This window comes from Somniosus microcephalus, chromosome 10, assembly GCF_052327205.1.
Source record: "Somniosus microcephalus isolate GS21.2 chromosome 10, FLI_Smic_1.0, whole genome shotgun sequence".
NCBI lineage: Eukaryota > Metazoa > Chordata > Chondrichthyes > Squaliformes > Somniosidae > Somniosus > Somniosus microcephalus.
This window is the reverse complement of record NC_140996.1, coordinates 24,716,879-24,734,610: the sequence shown is the minus strand read 5'-3', so window position 1 is coordinate 24,734,610 and position 17,732 is coordinate 24,716,879. Positions and strand designations below refer to the sequence as shown.

Genomic DNA, 17,732 nt, shown 5'->3' with positions numbered 1-17,732 from the left:
CTCATCCCCGGGAGATGGGCCTCTGTGGGTGGAGAGTTGCGCTATTTACCCAACTTCTGCCCGCTGAATACCCGTGAAATACTTTTACCAACATAAAAAAGTTTTAAAAAATAGAAAAATAAAATTATCACGTTTATACATTAAAAACACTGTCCAATAGGTAAGTTTATTTTTAGCCCCGTTAAAACATATACTTTTTTTTCAAAAAATTACATTTTCATTTAAAATATTTAATTAAATGGCATCTTAATTAATTTTAAACATGCAATTTTTAAACAATTTATTTCATGTGTTCGTGTATTTTTAAGTGATCCCCATTCATACTTACGGAAGTTCCGTACGTACGGAAACCCCAAAAGTATGAATGGAGATTCTCTTTTATTGGTTGGGCCGGCCCACGTGATCCCAGGGGCGCTTGCAAACCGCCTGCACCCCTGGGATACGTGGGCCTCTACCTGCACGGGCCCGGAGAGGCCCAGGATCGCAAGCCTCCATACCTCCCGGGCCACCAGATAAATACATAGATTTTTTACAGGTCGGAAGCCTCCGATCGCAAATTTTGGGCCACCATCTTAATGATAGACTTGGCAAATCTTTTCTCAATTGCATTACCAGGCACAATGGCATAATGTCACATTAGAATATATTACATGCGACAAAAATGACATACAGCACTTCTCTCTCTACTAATATTTGTTACTTTTTCCTGAAGGACAGTTCCCTATAGTCTGACATCTGACCAAATATCATATAAGTGGCTTAACTGAACAGTATACATTCCATTCCATTGAATTATGGTACAGATTTGCTAAGTGGAAAACACTAACTATTCTCCTTTTCTAAGCAACATTGTTACTACAGCAGAGTAAAAGTGAAATGAACGTATCAGCATTTTCCACAATGGTAATGTTTTCCTGTAATGGAAATGCCACTTATCGACTAGAAAGTCCCACTCAAAACCTGGGCTTGTGGAAATTTCTGCAATGTAAACCAGACACCAAAAATCTGTTTTTAAAAAAAATAACTGACGCCCATTTTGCTAGATATTGAATTCAACAACAACAACAATCCCACCATCATGCATTGAAGGGGAAATAAACCAAATACACAAAAGCCTGCAGTGCAAGTCCTCCAGAACTGATTGCCAGGAGTCGAGCAGCACCACGGTCTCACATTGCAACCTCTCTTCTTAGGCAGTCCCTCGGAACCGAGGATGACTTGCCTCTGCAGCCCCAGTAACTCACCTGGTTCATGACCTAGAAAAATAAAAGAAGAATCGATCAATCAGCATGAAAGAGAACTGGCCCATGCAATCTACAGCGTTTAATTTAAAAGAAGCAACAGCTTCAGTTTTTAAAACAAAATGCATACATCGGGATTGGCTTCCAGTGGTAACCAGCGCTGGCAGTCCATTGCTTAGTGTAGTTGGATAGGGCCTTTGCTCTGCTTCTGCTTCTGCTCTTCCCACAAACCACTCTTCCGCCTTGCAAAAAATTGACCTTTTGGAATACAATCCTTGCAGCTTGGAGAAGGGGGGAAACAAACACCTAGCAGGAAATTAAACGCAGTGCACCATTTGATTCAGCGTTTCAACGACACAGGCAAGAATCTAGCAACAAGATATCAGAAAGAAGCAAATAGCGGGGTTTGTCTGCTCGCTGAAAAGAATCCAAGACTTGGCATAAAAATGTGCGGCTCCCTTGGAAGAGGCGATGGTGCGTGCGGTCAGAGGGCAGAGTTAAAAGTGCGAGCAGCCAATCAGTGGGCGCCGCCAGCCCGGGGAGGGGATTCCCGGCAGGGGGCGCGCGCCGCCCAATGGAATGTTGCGCCTGTCACAAAGTGCGAGCAGCCAATCAGTGGGCGCCGCCAGCCCGGGGATTCCCGGCGGCAGGGGGCGCGCGCCGCCCTTTGGAACCTTGTGACTTTCCAGTGGAAGGCGGAGACAGTGAGAGGGGCGGGGCTCAGGCTCAGGCGGAAGTGCTGCGTTGGCGATGGCAGGTTGTGAGGTGCAGCAAGCTGCGGGCTGGGCTGGTGAGTGTCAATTGTGGGCAATGCAGCGCACACACACTTCAGATACTGCTGCAGAGCGATGCACTCGCTGCTTTTTCTTCTTAGGCAGTTCCTTGGAACCGAGGATGACTTGCTTCCACATTAAAAATGAGTTCTCATATGACTGATTAGTCCAATGCAGGACCTACAGTCTCTGTTACAGGTGGGGCAGATGGTAGTTGAAGGGGCGGGAGGGTGAGGTGCTTGGGTTGACGTGCGCTCCTTGCGCTCGGCTTCCCGCTTGCTCCCGGCGAAGAGACTCGAGGTGTTTGGCGCCTTCCCGGATGCTTCTCCTCCACTTTGTGCGATCTTGGGCCAGGGATTCCCAGGTGTCGGTGGGGATGTTAAGCTTTTTCAAGGAGGCTTTGAGGGTGTCCTTGAAGCGTTTCCTCTGCCCACCTGGGGCTCTCTTGCCGTGCCGGAGCTCCGAGTAGAGCGCTTGTTTTGGGAGTCTCGTATCGGGCATGCGGACAATGTGACCCCTCCATCGGAGCTGATTGAGCGTGGTCAAAGCTTCGATGCTGGGGATGTTGGCCTGAGCGAGAACACTGACGTTGGTGCGCCTATCCTGCCAATGGATTTGCAGGATCTTGCGGAGGCAGCGTTGGTGGTACCTCTCCAGTGCTTTGAGGTGCCTGCTGTACATGGTCCAAGTCTCTGAGGCATACAGCAGGGCGGCTGCTTTTTGGTTTGACGCTGTCGACCCTCTTGATCTGCAACTTGGTTGTTACTGTGTGCTCTTTTGAGCAACCCATAAACAAATGAACAGTAACTAAACTTAAAACATTGAAGGAAACTTAACAAATTAAATTGAAATTTGGTTGGCCGGGGGGGTGATGATGCATTCCAGTCCCTGTGGTGCCCACTGGTCGAGGAAGGCCTCGAGCGTGCCGGCGGACACCGCGTGCTCCATCTCCAGGGCCACCCGGGCGTGAACGTGGCTGCGGAAGAGAGGCAGGCATTCGGGACAAACGACCCCCCTCGGCCGCCCGCTGCCTGGACCAGTTGGTGGCCACTTTGGCCAGGCCCAGGAGCAATCCTACAAGGAAGCCCGCCAATCTGCCCGCTCCCCTCCGCAACGGGTGACCAAAGATCAGGAGTGGGCTCTGTTATTTAGCCAATAAAATTGATATACCTATCAATTCAGTTCATGAAAAGCGACGAGTTAAGGTAGTAACTATAGGATTTTATTGCCTAAATAACAGAGCCCACCCTCATGGGTGATCGGTTCCAACAAGGAAGAATACTAGCCAAGCGGTCACCTTTATACCTGGGCAAGCAGGCGGAGCCATGGGCGGAGTCAGCTGAGGTATGCCTAGGTATAACAGCGTGCGTGGCAAGAGGTAACCTTGTGTAGTGATAACAACAGTGTAAACAGTGATAACAACAGTGTAACAATAGTGAACGGTTGTGAACGGTAACAGTGGTTTACCACAAGGAGCGTGGGACTGAAGTGCAGCCAAAAATCGAGGAGCAGCCTATTCAAATAATGGAAGCGACGCTGCAACCTCTCACATTCCGTGTAAACATGGAACACGGACTCCTCCAGGCCGCAGAAAAGGCAGGTGGCCTGGGAGTCCGTGAACCTACTTAAAACCTTATTGCACGGGACTGCTCTGTGCAACACCCTCCAGGCCAAGTGGTTGTTACTGTGTAAAGCGAATTTAAATTTGAAAGTAAGTCCTTTTGTTGACTATTGCAGCTACACTTTTGCTTTGGTATGCCAGGTGTAGTCTAGTCGAGCTTTTTTTCAGTCAGTACTATTAATTCCAGGTCAATTTTTGCTGGAGTGCAATGCTCAAAAAGTTTATCCTTTTTCATTACAGGTTTTGACAACTCTGTTGAAAGCATTAGCAAATTACCCCAAGATTTGTTTGCAGAGGTGGTAAGTATTTTGAATATTAAGGGAACCAAGGGATCTGGGGATAGTGCAGGAAAGTGGAGATGAGGTAGAAGATCAGCCATGATCTTATTGAATGGTGGAGCAGGCTCAAAGGGTCAAATGGCCTCCTCCTGCTCCTATTTCTGTTATGTATTAATGTGTGAGCTAAACTGACAATTTGATGTCACGAAGGAGGTGTTGCGAGTTTTGTTGTGCTGGTGAAATGCCTTGTAAGACCATCTTTACTTTATAAGTAGAGGATACTGATGCTAATAGCTAGTTAAATAGTCATCCTCGGTTCCGAGGGACTGCCTAAGAAGCAATCTACCTGTATCAACAGAATGTGTGCAATGACTTTCAGAACGTATTCATGGTAAACTTGTCCAAAGTTTCGCCACTGAATCCATAATGCACTATTAACTAAGAAAATGATATTTCTTCCAATGGAAGCATGCAGATAGATGTATGTAAATAAAGTGCTGAGTTAAGTTCAAGTGTCAAAGGTGCAAACCAAGTTCATTCCACAACAGGGAAATCCCTCAAAAATAACAACAGAAAATGCTGGAAATACTCAGCAGGCCAGGCAGCATCCGTGGAGAGAGAAACAGAGTTAACGTTTCAGGTCTGGGACCCTTCATCAGAACTGGAAAAAGCTGGAGATGTAACAGATATTAAGCAGGTGCAGAGATAGGGGGACGGGGGGGGGCGGTTAGGAGGGGAGGAAGGAATAGAAAGAATACCCTGTACTTTTGTAAGAGGCAGGAAAGATAAAATGTTGCAAATGGGAATGGCAGAAATCATACTGCATGAAAAATGGGGGCAGCGATAATTATCTGAAATTGTTGAACTCAATGTTGAGTCCGGAAGGCTGCAAAGTGCCCAATCGAAAGATGAGGTGCTGTTCCTCGAGCTTACGTTGAGCTTCATTGGAACAATGCAATAGGCCGAGGGCAGAGAGACCAGAGTGGGAGTGAAGCGTTGAATTAAAGTGACAGGCGACCGGAAGCTCAGGGTCACCCGTACGGACTGAACGGAGGTGTTCCGCAAAGCGGTCGCCCAATCTACGTTTGCCCAATCTATGGTCGTCCAATCAACGTAAGCTCGAGGAACAGCACCTCATCTTTCGATTGGGCACTTTGCAGCCTGCCGGACTCAACATTGAGTTCAACAATTTCAGATAATTATCCCTGCCCCCATTTTTCATGCAGTATGATTTCTGCCATTCCCATTTGCAACATTTTATCTTTCCTGCCTCTTACAAAAGTACAGGATGTTCTTTCAATTCCTTCCTCCCTTCCTAACCCCCCCTCCCCCCCCCCGTCTCTGCACCTGCTTATTATCTGTTACATCTCCAGCTTTTTCCAGTTCTGATGAAGGGTCCCAGACCTGAAACGTTAACTCTGTTTCTCTCTCCACGGATGCTGCCTGGCCTGCTGAGTATTTCCAGCATTTTCTGTTGTTATTTCAGATTTCCAGCATCCGCAGTATTTTGCTATTATATTAGGGAAATCCTTCAACTTAATTTGATCCATTTTTGCTGAAAGCATTTTTAGGAAGAGGTTGCAGATCTAACAGCTAAAGAGTTACTTTTTAAAGAAGTATTTTAGTCATGAAAGGAATTTAAATGAAAGAGAAAACAAATTAGATTTAAATTTTAGAAATGAATAATAGCTATGAACTTTTTTTAATCAGCAGTAATTATAATGGATTTAACTTTTGAGCCTATTCATCAATTGACTATATTCAGTGCTGTATGGACAACAACAAATAACTTTGTATTCATCTGTGTAAGTTTGTGTATTCTTGATTTTTTTTTGGTGTATATAATATGTTTGTTAAATTCACAACAGTGCCAGCAGATCATGTTACACCTGCAGTGCAAAACCCCTGGTGTGAATGCACTTGAATTGGCTGAAGTAAGTTGTTGAATTCATGAAATTTAATTTAAATGTCAGCTTGGAGCCTTTACTTGCTTTGTTTTATTTTGATACTGGATCTTTGCACCTGTTCAACTACAGAATCTTCTTTGTTTTGTTGAACCTTATGTAACAGAGACTTCAAACTGCTGGTGTTGAACTGGATTTGGAAGCTACGAAGGAGCTGGTCCATGTTATCTCCTTGTTTTTCAGGTAGCAAGCATTACAATATGTCTGCAGTTTCAAAATCCTGTATTTTTTAAATATAATGCAAATTTTCAAATTAAGCTTTGACACGTTTAAAAGTTCAGATTATAAACGTTATCATTAAACTACCTTTTAGCTTCATACCTTTTCAAAATAGCGAGCAGAGTATCTTATTCATTTAGTTGAATGATCAGAAGTTGCTATTGCAAGTCTTGAAAAAATGTTAACAAGAAACTGATGATTTAATATTCAAAAAAATAAAATTCTAGATCATTTGTATTGAACCTGCCTCTCTGGCTTGAGATCACTCTAACTCCCCCCAGATTCCAGATCAAACCTAGGCTCGTCTATTTGATTCTGTTCTCCATCACTTTTCGATCCTGAGCAAACAAATTATCTGCTTCCCTCGGGAAGTAGCAGAAAAAAAATTCTGGCCTATCTAAGCTGCGGTGTTTAAATTAAAAGTGAGATCCTCCCAGTTAGTTATACCTTTTGAAAATGCAATACTGCAGCTGTGCCATTTTATTTTGTGAAGTGGCATTTCTTTGCAATTTGTTTTGCTTTGCTGCTGAGAATTATTTTGCTGTCTGAATCTGATCAAATCAAAATATCCTGCCGAACAGTTCCATTTAATATTGCCCAGACAGTAATGTGTGTTGATCAGCAGCAAGTGTTACTTTGAACATTCATTCAGTTTTCTACTATCATCAGCATCCAGTACTGTGAGAGCTTTTAATTTTGGTTTTAGAGATGTGAAAGTAAAAACGGTGTTAGTATCAATGTTATTTGATTGAAAGTGTCAAACATGAAATGTAATATTATGAAAACAAAGATGTGTAAAGGGGTTGGTCTGTAAACGTGGTTAGAAACAAATGAAGTTAATCTAGACCATGGAAAAGGGCAGCTCTTTTTATTTAAAGGCATTTTATCAGACAAGTCGAATTCTGTTTTTAAGTTCAACTACCAGAGAAGTGATGAGAGTTACTGGATTATGACTGCCTGGACACATTTGTTACAAAGTATCTGTTGAATGAACATGCACTTACAGGTGCAACTGGACAGATGTAGTATAGTTAATGTACAACACTGGGGGGAATTTTAACTCTTCCCTGATCGGTGGGAAAGGAGCAGGGGAGCAGTTAGAATGGAGCAGCTCCATTCCCGCTGGATTCCCTCATTTTAACGCCGTTGGTTTGTCCCGTTGTTCACCAAGGTCCCAGATGCCCTGTTGCCCTCGCTGCATCATTTTCAGCTTGCACTTTCAGCAACTTTGTGGCCAAAATTTTTTTTTAAAACCTGAAATGTGCACGAGCAAGTCTAACTAACCATGAGATGCCCCACTCCAGCAAAATCTGGCCTCAAGTCCCTCGTTCTTTTGAGCAAAGAGTCGGTGTAAGGAATGCAACAAAATCGCTAGCTCAGTTGGGAAATATAAAGGGGGGAGAAATTGGGTGAGTAGCGCCACCTGTTAGCGCCTAAAGAGGCAGTCAGTGGCTTTAGCGCCACTGGCTGCGCCACCCACGATATTGAGTTGGGGCGATAATGGTGGCGTTAGCCTGTTGCGCTGTGCCGCCACCGATGACGTCATCGGTGTGCGCAGCGCCCCGATCGCGATATTTGGAACTGCGCCGTTCGCAACCCGCGCCCGGTTCATGGGGCCTTGCTGTGCCGGCAGCGGCGGAGGTGCAGGGCGGCTGCCTTTTTCGGCGGCTGCCTGCCAGCACCTCCACCCCCGGCCTCCTGACACCCCCACCCCCCCGGCGGCATTGCCGGCTGTTTCCCGAGAGCCCGGCACTTCTCCTTGGTGCCGGGCTCGTTTGCCGGCACTCGCGAGCGGGGATCGCGCTGTTGCAGGCTCCTCCCCCTTAACAATGGGAGGAAGGCCTGCAGTACCGCAGCATGCCGTGCCGCACCGTGTGGCACTGCGGCACGTTGGGCTGCGATATTCAGTTTCAGCGCCCTAAGAGGGGCGCGGCGCGCCTGGAGCCTCGCCCCGTCTCCCTCTAGGGGCACTTCAACTGAATTTCTGACGATCGCTAAAGCCTCGAACGTTGCGCTAAATCCTGCGCTCAGGCGACTTTGGCGCCACTTTGGTGCCCCAACCCAATTTCTAGGCCAAAGTGTGCAATTGAGCTATGTAGACTAGAAGGTCCCAGTTCTAAATATTAACTTGAGATTGGGATATATTCTCTGAGCTGGGCAGAAAATAGCTGTAATGTTAGATCGATTTACAGCCCACAACCTGTTGCGGTCCACTCTGCTTGCACGCAACATCACTACTGGCTCTTTCCACCCTCCTTAGGCGCCTCCTCCTTTAGTGCAGCTGCATGTTGTTCTCCTTTTTAGAAACATAGAACAATAGGAGCCGGAGTAGGCCATTCGGCCCTTCGAGCCTGCTCCACCATTCAGTATGATCATGGCTGATCCTCTATCTCAATACAGTACCATATTCCTGCTCTCTCCCCATATCCCTTGATGCCTTTTGTGTCTAAAAATCTATCTATCTCCTTCTTAAATATATTCAGTGAATTGGCCTCCACAGCCTTCTGTGGTAGAGAATTCCACAGGTTCACCACCCTCTGAGTGAAGAAATTTCCCCTCGTCTCAGTCTTGAATGTCCTACCCCATATCCTGAGACTGTGACTCCTCGTTCTAGACCCCCCAGCCAGGGGAAACATCCTCCCTGCATCCAGTCTGTCTAGCCCTGTCAGAATTTTATACGTTTCAGTGAGATCCCCTCTCTAAGCTCTAGTGAATACAAGCCTAGCCGACCCAATCTCTCATACGAGAGCCCTGCCATCCCAGGAATCAGTCTGGTGAACCTTCGTTGCACTCCCTCTATGGCAAGCATACCCTTTCTTGGGTAAGGAGACCAAAACTGCACACAGTACTCCAGGTGTGGTCTCAGCAAGGCCCTGTACAACTGTTGTCCCTTCCCACCGGTTCCAGCTCCTACTTCCTACTGCAGAAGACTGTAGCTGGGAATTCCCACCCATGGTCGAGCAACCCAAGGGCCAGCAGTGAGAAGATGATTCTTTATGTAGGAAAAACCTGCGAAAAGTGATTGATTTTTACTGTGGCAATAAGTGACTTTGCAGGCTGCTTTGATGCCTCTTTCTTAAAAGTACTACCAAGTATTTACAGCACAGAAACAGGCCATGGGACAGGAGAGAGCTGTTCCGTTGGGACGGACTTCACTTGGCCAGTACTGGGACTAGAGTCCTAGCGAATCGAATAACTAGGGCTAGAGAGGGCTTTAAACTAATTAGTGGGGGGGAGGTTTCAAGAGAGCGAAAAATGAAAATGTCAGCGGAGAAGGCAATAGAGCAAGGTAGCAGTGGGGGAATTAAAAACCAGAGCGTGTCAGGAAGGGACAGAATGTATAAAGATAAAGGTAGAGTTGTAAAAGGGGTAAAAGCAGGAATAAATTGTCACAAAACATATTTAAAAGTTCTTTATCTGAATGCACGCAGCATTCGTAACAAAATAAACGAGTTGATGGTACAAATAACTACACATGAGTATGATCTGGTGGCCATTACAGAAACATGGCTGCAAGGTGACCATGACTGGGAACTAAACATCCAGGGGTATTTGACAATTAGGAAGGACAGACAGGAAGGAAAAGGAGGCGGGGTGGCTATGTTAATCAAGGATGGAATCACTGCAATAGTGAAAAATGATATTGGGTCAAAGGATTAGGATAGTGAAACAGTTTAGGTGGAGATAAGGAATAATAAGGGGGAAAAGTCACTAGTGGGCATAGTCTATAGGCCTCCTAACAGTTGCAACTCTGTTGGTCGGAGTATAAATCAGGAAATAGTTGGGGCTTGTAATAAGGAAACAGCTATAATCATGGGGGATTTTAACTTTCATATTGACTGGACAAATCAAATTGGGCAGGGCAGCCTTGAGGAAGAGTTCATAGATTGCATTAGGGACGGGTTCCTTGAGCAGTATGTAACTGAACCAACCAGGGGGCAGGCAATCTTAGATCTGGTCCTGTGTAATGAGACAGGATTAATAAAAAATGTCCTAATAAAGGATCCCCTTGGAACGAGTGACCATAACATAGTTGAATTCCAAATTCAGTTGGAGGGTGAGAGAGTTGGATCTCAAACCAGCGTACTAAGCTTAAATAAAGGAGACTATGAAGGTATGAGAGCAGAGTTGACTAAAGTGGACTGGGAAAATAGATTAAAGTGTAAGACGGTACATGAGCAGTGGTGTACATTCAAGGAGATATTTCACAACTTTCAAGAAAAATATATTCCAGTGAGGAAAAAGGGGCGTAAAAGAAAAGACAGCCATCCGTGGCTAAGTAAAGTAATAAAGGATAGTATCCGACTGAAAACAAGGGCACATAAAGTAGCCAAATCTAGTGGGAGGATAGAAGATTGGGAAGCATTTAAAAGCTAGCAAAGAATAACTAAAAGATTAATTAAGAAAGGGAAGATAGATTATGAAAGTAAACTAGCAAAAGATATAAAAACAGATAGCAAGAGTTTCTACAGTTATATAAAAAGAAAAAGGGTGGCTAAAGTGAATGTTGGACCCTTAGAGGACGAGACCGGGAAATTAGTGGTGGGGAACATGGAGATGGCAGAAATGCTGAACAAATATTTTGTATCAGTCTTTACAGTAGAGGACACTAAAAATATCCCAACACTGGACAAACAGGGGGCTATAGGGGGGGGAGGGCTAAACACGATTAAAATCACTAAGGAGGTGGTACTCGGTAAGATAATGGGACTAAAGGCGGATAAATCCCCTGGACCTGATGGCTTACATCCTAGGGTCTTGAGAGAAGTAGCGGTAGGGATTGTGGATGCATTGGTGGTAATTTTCCAAAACTCCCTGGATTCAGGAAAGGTCCCAGCAGATTGGAAAACTGCTAATGTAACGCCCTTATTTAAAAAGGGCTGGAAACTATAGACCAGTTAGCCTAACATCTGTGGTTGGTAAAATGTTGGAGTCCATTATTATGGAAGCAGTAACAGGACATTTGGATAAGCATAATTTAATTGGACAGAGTTAGCATGGTTTTACGCAGGGGAAGTCGTGTTTGACAAATTTGCTCGAATTCTTTGAGGATGTAACAAACAGGGTGGATAAAGGGGAACCAGTGGATGTGGTGTATTTCGACTTCCAAAAGGCATTTGACAAGGTGCCACACAAAAGATTACTGCACAAGATAAAAAATCACAGGATTGGGGGCAATGTACTGGCATGGGTGGAGGATTGGCTATCTAACAGAAAACAGAGTTGGGATAAATGGTTCATTCTCTGGTTGGCAATCAGTAACTAGTGGTGTTCCGCAGGGGTCGGTGCTGGGACCCCAACTCTTTACAATCTATATTAATGATTTGGAGGAAGGGACCGAGTGCAGCGTATCCAAGTTTGCCGACGATACAAAGATAGGAGGGAAAGCAGTGAGTGAGGAGGACATAAAAAACCTGCAAAGGGACATAGACAGGCTAAGTGAGTGGGCAAAAATTTGGCAGATGGAATATAATGTTGGAAAGTGTGAGGTTATGCACTTTGGCAGAAAAAAATCAAAGAGCAAGTTATTATCTAAATGGAGAGAAACTGCAAAGTGTTACAGTACAAAGGGATCTGGGGGTCCTGGTGCATGAAACACAGAAGGTTAGTATGCAGGTACAGCAGGTGATCAGGAAGGCCAATGGAATCTTGGCTTTTATTGCAAGGGGGATGGAATATAAAAGCAGTGAAGTCTTGCTGCAGTTATACAGGGTACTGGTGAGGCCACACCTGGAATACTGCGTACAGTTTTGGTTTCCATATTTAAGAAAAGATATACTTGCTCTCGAGGCAGTTCAGAGAAGGTTCACTCGGTTGATTCTGGAGATGAGGGGGTTGATTTGTGAGGAAAGGTTGAGTAGGTTGGGCCTCTACTCATTGGAATTCAGAAGAATGAGAGGCGATCTTATCGAAACATATAAGATTGTGAGGGGGCTTGATCGGGTGGATGTGGTGAGGATGTTTCCACTGATGGGTGAGACTAGAACTAGGGGGCATAATCTTAGAATAAGGGGCTGCCCTTTCAAAACTGAGATGAGGAGAAACTTCTTCACTCAGAGGGTAGTAAATCTATGGAATTTACTACCCCAGAGAGCTGTGGAAGCTGCGACATTAAATACATTTAAAACGGAGATAGACAGTTTCCTAGCTGATAAGGGAATTAGGGGTTACGGGGAGAGGGCAGGGAAGTGGACGTGAGTCTAGGTTCGGATCAGCCATGATCCTATTGAATGGCGGAGCAGGCCCGAGGGGCCGTATGGCCTGCTCCTACTTATGTTCATTCAGCCCAACTGGTCCACGCTGGTGTTTACGCTCCACACGAGCCTCCTCCCACCTCTCTTCATCTCACCCCATCAACATATCCTTCAATTCCTTTCTCCCTTATATGCTTATCTATAGTTCCCTTTGAATGCATCGATGCTATTCACCTCAACTACTCCCTGTGGTAATGAGTTCCACATTCTAACCACTCTCTGGGTAAAGCGGTTTCTCCTGAATTCCTTTTTGGATTTATTAATGACGATCTTATAAAACTAGGGAAAAATGCTGTTCACCTTTGACATGTATGTGCATTATCTAGTATGAAAACTTTTAATCAGTGGCCATAGCCTTTTTTGACCTCCGTGTTTAATTTTTTTTTTACAACGCTTATTGAGCTTGGAGGGGGACGTATGCAGCACCTGCCAATTTTCCTGCTTCCTTCTCTTGGCAGGTCAGCTGCACAGAGTAATATGTCAGCTGAAGAACTCATTGGGAAGCTGACAGATAGCAGCAGTAAGTGGTCCAAGCAAGCGCTCCAAGTTGTTCGTCATGTGTGGAATGAACAGGGCAAGCTAATTGTGTCACCAGAAGACGCCAAGCACATGTTAACAGTAGGACAGGTGAGATGGTCGTTATTTTAAAAGAAAAAAGAAAGACTTGCATTTCTATAGCACCATTCACGACCACCGGACATCTCAAAGTGCTTTACAGCCAATGAAGTACTTTTGAAGTGGAGTCACTGTTGTAATGTGGGAAATGCAGCAGCCAATTTGCGCACAGCAAGCTCCCACAAACAGCAATGTGAAAATGACCAGAAAATTTACCCAGCATGTGCAGCCCTTATGAAGCTTAAGTGTGTGTAGGTGTCTTGGATAAATCTGCATCCATTGTCTTGTCATATTTGGCCTGATTTTGCTTCATCAAATGTGTATAGCACCATACAGGAAACTTTGTGTTATCCGGAGGCTAACTGTCCGGAATGCTCGAGCCACCGGCAAAAATCAGGAGCCGTTTTCGTTAGGTTTTTTTCTTCTCGTTGCTTTTTTCCTCAACAGTCAAGCTCTGCAAGGTCTGCTGAAGCTGTTGCTAAGCTACAGAGACGCTTGGACTGTTTAGAAGCAACAGGGTTTGTTGACAGATACGGAGCTCAGAAGCTTCAGTATCTTTCAACATTAGCGCTGGAGTGTCCGGCAGTTTTCAGGGAACGGCAACAGCTCGGTCCCGTCGGTGCCGGATAGCACAAAGTTTCCTGCACTTTGTTTTTGCATTTCATGGAGGTTAGAGCAGCTGCCACAATGTTACACCCAGAAGAAGAGGGCAAGGCATTTCATTGCTTTTTATTTATTCGTTCATGGGATGTGGGCATCTCTGGCAAGACCAGCATTTATTGCCTATCCCTAGTTGCCCTTGAGAAGGTGGTGGTGAGCCACCTTCTTGAACCGCTGCAGTCTGTGTGGTGAAGGTACTCCCACAGTGCTGTTAGGGAAGGAGTTCCAGGATTTTGACCCAGGAACGGCGATAAAATTCCAAGTCAGGATGGTGTGTGACTTGGAGGGGAACTTGGAGGTGGTGGTGTTCCCATGCACCTGCTACCCTTGTCCTTTTAGGTGGAAGAGGTCGCGGGTTTGGGAGGTGCTGTTGAAGAAGCCTTGGTGAGTTTGGGGGACAACATCCAAATGACTGTTTAAATCTCTAACTTCTTCCAGTTCCGATGGAAGGTCATCGACCTGAAACGTTAACTCTGATCTGCTGAGTGTTTCCAGAGTTTTCTGTTGTTATGGCAGTTATTCCTGAGCCTGGCTAGTTTTAAATACTGTACAGGTGTATCAGCAGGAGACTGAGGGCAGGAGCAGATGGTTGAACTGAGCCACAAAATTTCTTCTATGAATTAGTCAGGTTTAATACGAGAAGCCTAAATTGTGTTATATCGAGATCTTCAATATATCGAAGTCCAATACATTTAAGACTCCATGGTGTTTGCAAAAGGCTATTTGTATCTCTTCCATATATGTACAGGAAACTTTTTTTTATCCGGCACGGACGGGACCGACGTGGTGCCAGTTCATCAAAAATTCCGGATAACCAAGCGCTATAGTAAAAGATAGGGAGAGCTGACAGCTCCGTATAAAGCAACAAACCCTGTTGCTTAGCAACAACTGTAGAACAATGGCCACAAGTTCCAAGCGTCTCTGTAGCTTAGCAACAGCTGCAGCCACACCCTTGCACAGCACAGATGGAAGAAGGCAAATACCAATATGAAGTAAAACCTACTCCTGAATTTTGCCGGTTAACCGAGATTTCCGGTTATTTAGGTGCCGGTAAATCGAAAGTTTCCTGTAACGCTTCCTAATTTTCTCTCTTTCCTCGAAGCTCGTGGATTTGCAGTGGAAGCTGGGAATGGCGGTCAGTTCCGACAGCTGCAGGTCTCTAAACTACCCCTATGTAACCATGATGCTGAAAGTAGCTGACCCCTCCGGAGAAATAATCAGCAGATCGTTCGAAATGACCATCCCTCAGTTTCAGGTCAGTAGCTCAGCCTTTATTTTATTAAAAGAAAGAGGCAAATTGCATGAAGATCTTTATTTTTTTGCAACGGAAATCAAATCTGGTATTGGTGCAATGTTGTGAATGTGGATTCAGTATTGCTGATAAAGAAGTCATCTCTTGTAAAAATTGAATAAAAAGACAGAATATAAAAGAATAATGGTGGTTGTACTCACGGAGTCCCCTGCATGTCTTTACTGTTCCGGCGAGCAGAAAGAGGAGCTCAGTCACCCTAGAAATCGAAGTTCGAGGGATTCAGAAGTTTTGCTCATTTTGTTCCTTAATGTCAAGCCTCCAAATGTAAAGAGTCAACTGAATGAGTGGAGCTAGTGAAATGTGGGAGGTTTTACCCAGAGTTCTGGCAGTGTGCATTGAAGAAGTGTTGGAGGAAAGGTTATGGGGAAGTTAGATAAAGTTAGGAATCTGGTTCATATAGTTAGATGAAGTAGGGTGGGAGGAGGCTCGTGTGGAGCATAAACGCCAGCATTGACCAGTTGGGCCGAATGGCCTCTTTCTGTGCTGTAGATTCAATATAATTCTGTATAAGAGTTTGTCAGCACTTAAAGTGGTGGATGTCTCCCTGAATGACTAAACACTGCGAACAAACTGACCAAACAAGTTGAAACTAGACAAACTGAACTTGTTAGTCGAGACCCTTTACCTGATCCTGTGTAGGATTGTCCTTAAAATAATTTATTTCTGTATCTTTACAGAATTTCTCCAAACAGTTCCGGGAAGTGGCTGCAGTCCTTGAAATGGTGTGAAGCTTGCTTCTGTTCTGAACCCCTCTCCAAGCCCTGGTTCTACTTCCATTACACAGAAGAGAAGGAGGAGATCGTTCCACAAGAGAAAAGAAAATGACTGCACTCAGTTTTGATATACATATTTGGATCGCATATTTTCTCCTTCACCGCCTATTATTTTCCAATTGTTGTATAGTAAATGTACTTTTGTTGTAAAATGAAGGCACTCTGGGAGGAGCAGGCAGCATTACCAGGTATTGCATGAGGAAATTCAGTGGCGCCCTCATTTGCAATTCGAACGACGAATAGGCGGGAGCTAGGTTTATGAAAAAGCAATGCTGGAACCTGCATTAAATAGAGGAGCTCATTAAAAATGAGCAAAGTGAGAAGCGCATTTGTAGAAATGTTTCAGAAGAGGCACTGGTTCCTGCGGTGGGCTCGAAGCCTCGTTTCACCTCCGATATCAATTTGAATCGCTCTCGCCTTGGATGAACGCCTCAGTGCGCCAGCTGTCAGGGTCTTGTGAAATGAGTCTGGATGGGCGCTGGTCCACACAATAAAAACCCTCACTAACTGGCGCTAAATTGTCAGCTTTATTCAGGGATCAGTCACAAGGAAGACTGATCTGGTAATATCATGCACATGCTCTTAAGTTGACAGTAAGGAGGAGCTTTTTTCTGCAGTTCATCAGCCCATGTTTCATAAGTGTCACAACTGGTTGAGGTTGGATTGAGTTGGTAGTGCAGAGCTCCAATTCCTCGTACTGATATCTCTTACTTGAGGACAAAATGAACAGGTGATACAAGGATTAAATTGATGGCTCATATACATTTGTTACACACATTATGTGTTGGGTTTATTATAACACAGTTTGCACCTATAAAAGCCGGGGGGGGGGGGGGGGGGGATTTTTGTGATCTTTGAGTGAAGCTTCAACCTTGGAAAAAGAAAAAGTGACACAAAATAGTTGCGGTGATGACCAAAGCAGGCCAGTTTCATGCGAATTGAATGCGGTTTCAGATTTCAGGATGCTGTTGCCACATTCGGATATTCAATCTCTATGTCCGTATTTCACTGGGTTTGCTGCTGAAAGTTGTCTTCAGTGCTCATTGATGTTCACAGGAGGTTGAAGCAAGTGACTCCAAAATGATGAGCATAAAAAGGTCGTGCTTGCTGGGGATGTCACATGGTCCTGTTTAATTCAGAACGGTGACACTCTGCCTTGCACTGGGCGGAAAATCATATTTTTCCAATTTTGGACTCTGTTTTTGGAAACTGCTGCAGACGAAGTAAATGTTGGTGTTGGTGACGATGAGATCAGAGGGATTTAGTCTTCTGTTATAAAATATCATTGAAAATAAACCTGTCTGCTTAGCTTTGAGCTTGAGTTGTACGCCACCTCCTCCTTTTGGACTGCCTTGGTTATTGTTATGGCATTTCAGCGGCCCGTATAATCCTGCCTCTTAATAGAGTTGTTGCAAAGTCACCAGTTTCTCAAACGTGTATATGCTTTTGAAGCAGTGGAAAGATCAGATCTGCTGTGTTCAGACTGCCCGATTATAATCTCCGTACCCTGGCCTGTGCCTCTTTGTATCCATTGCTGACTATTAAATTTAAGTTACAAGCTATTCTACAATTCTGGTTCTCCTTTATGTTCTGAAATGTTTGGTTATGTGGGGGCACCCAGGACTTTGTCTTCCCTCAGCTGTGCTGTCAAATGAGGCGCTACTGCCAGTATTACTGCTTCCTTCTGTGTACTTGGCAACTGCTAAAATTGACTCATCTCCTGAGCCAGTGTCCATCTGGCACACAAGGTTCGTTTCAATCACGATGCCTGTCTTCGGAAGTGGTATAATCCTTTTTCAACAGAAAATGCTGGAAACACTCAGCAGGCCAGGCAGCAGCTTCGTCCCAGAGCCGAAACGTTAACTCTGTTTCTCTCTCCACGGATGCTGCCTGACCTGCTGAGTGTTTCCAGCATTTTTCTGTTTTAGTTTCCGATTCCAACATCTGCAGTATTTTGCTTTTGTATAATCCTTTTTGTTGTACCTTTATCATCCATTGCACTTTGAGTCTACTTTTGCAACG

At 44.7% G+C, this 17,732-nt stretch overlaps 1 protein-coding gene across 4 annotated transcripts; it reads left to right on the top strand.

Annotated features, from left to right (window-relative positions):
* The first annotated feature begins 1,926 nt into the window (after window positions 1–1,926).
* On the top strand, window positions 1,927–17,272 carry commd6 (COMM domain containing 6). Of its 4 annotated transcripts, none has more exons than XM_085998501.1 (7): window positions 1,927–2,031; window positions 3,876–3,934; window positions 5,782–5,847; window positions 5,984–6,060; window positions 12,809–12,977; window positions 14,728–14,880; window positions 15,615–17,272. In XM_085998501.1, exons 1-7 carry the CDS (start codon window positions 1,992–1,994, stop codon window positions 15,663–15,665), a joined length of 615 nt encoding a protein of 204 aa, XP_085854627.1. In that variant the 5' UTR covers window positions 1,927–1,991; the 3' UTR covers window positions 15,666–17,272. The 4 variants fall into 4 exon arrangements, with proteins under 4 accessions (XP_085854627.1, XP_085854626.1, XP_085854628.1 ...); XM_085998502.1 differs by having other exon boundaries at window positions 1,982–2,031; window positions 12,814–12,977; XM_085998500.1 differs by lacking the exons at window positions 5,782–5,847; window positions 5,984–6,060.
* The last annotated feature ends 460 nt before the right edge of the window (window positions 17,273–17,732 follow it).

Coding starts and splice junctions, on each gene's coding strand:
- commd6 (XM_085998501.1), top strand. CDS start 1,992: ATGGCAGGTTGTGAGGTGCAGCAAGCTGCGGGCTGGGCTG. Junction 6,061..12,808: donor GTTATCTCCTTGTTTTTCAG/GTAGCAAGCATT, acceptor TTCTCTTGGCAG/GTCAGCTGCACAGAGTAATA. Junction 14,881..15,614: donor TGACCATCCCTCAGTTTCAG/GTCAGTAGCTCA, acceptor GTATCTTTACAG/AATTTCTCCAAACAGTTCCG.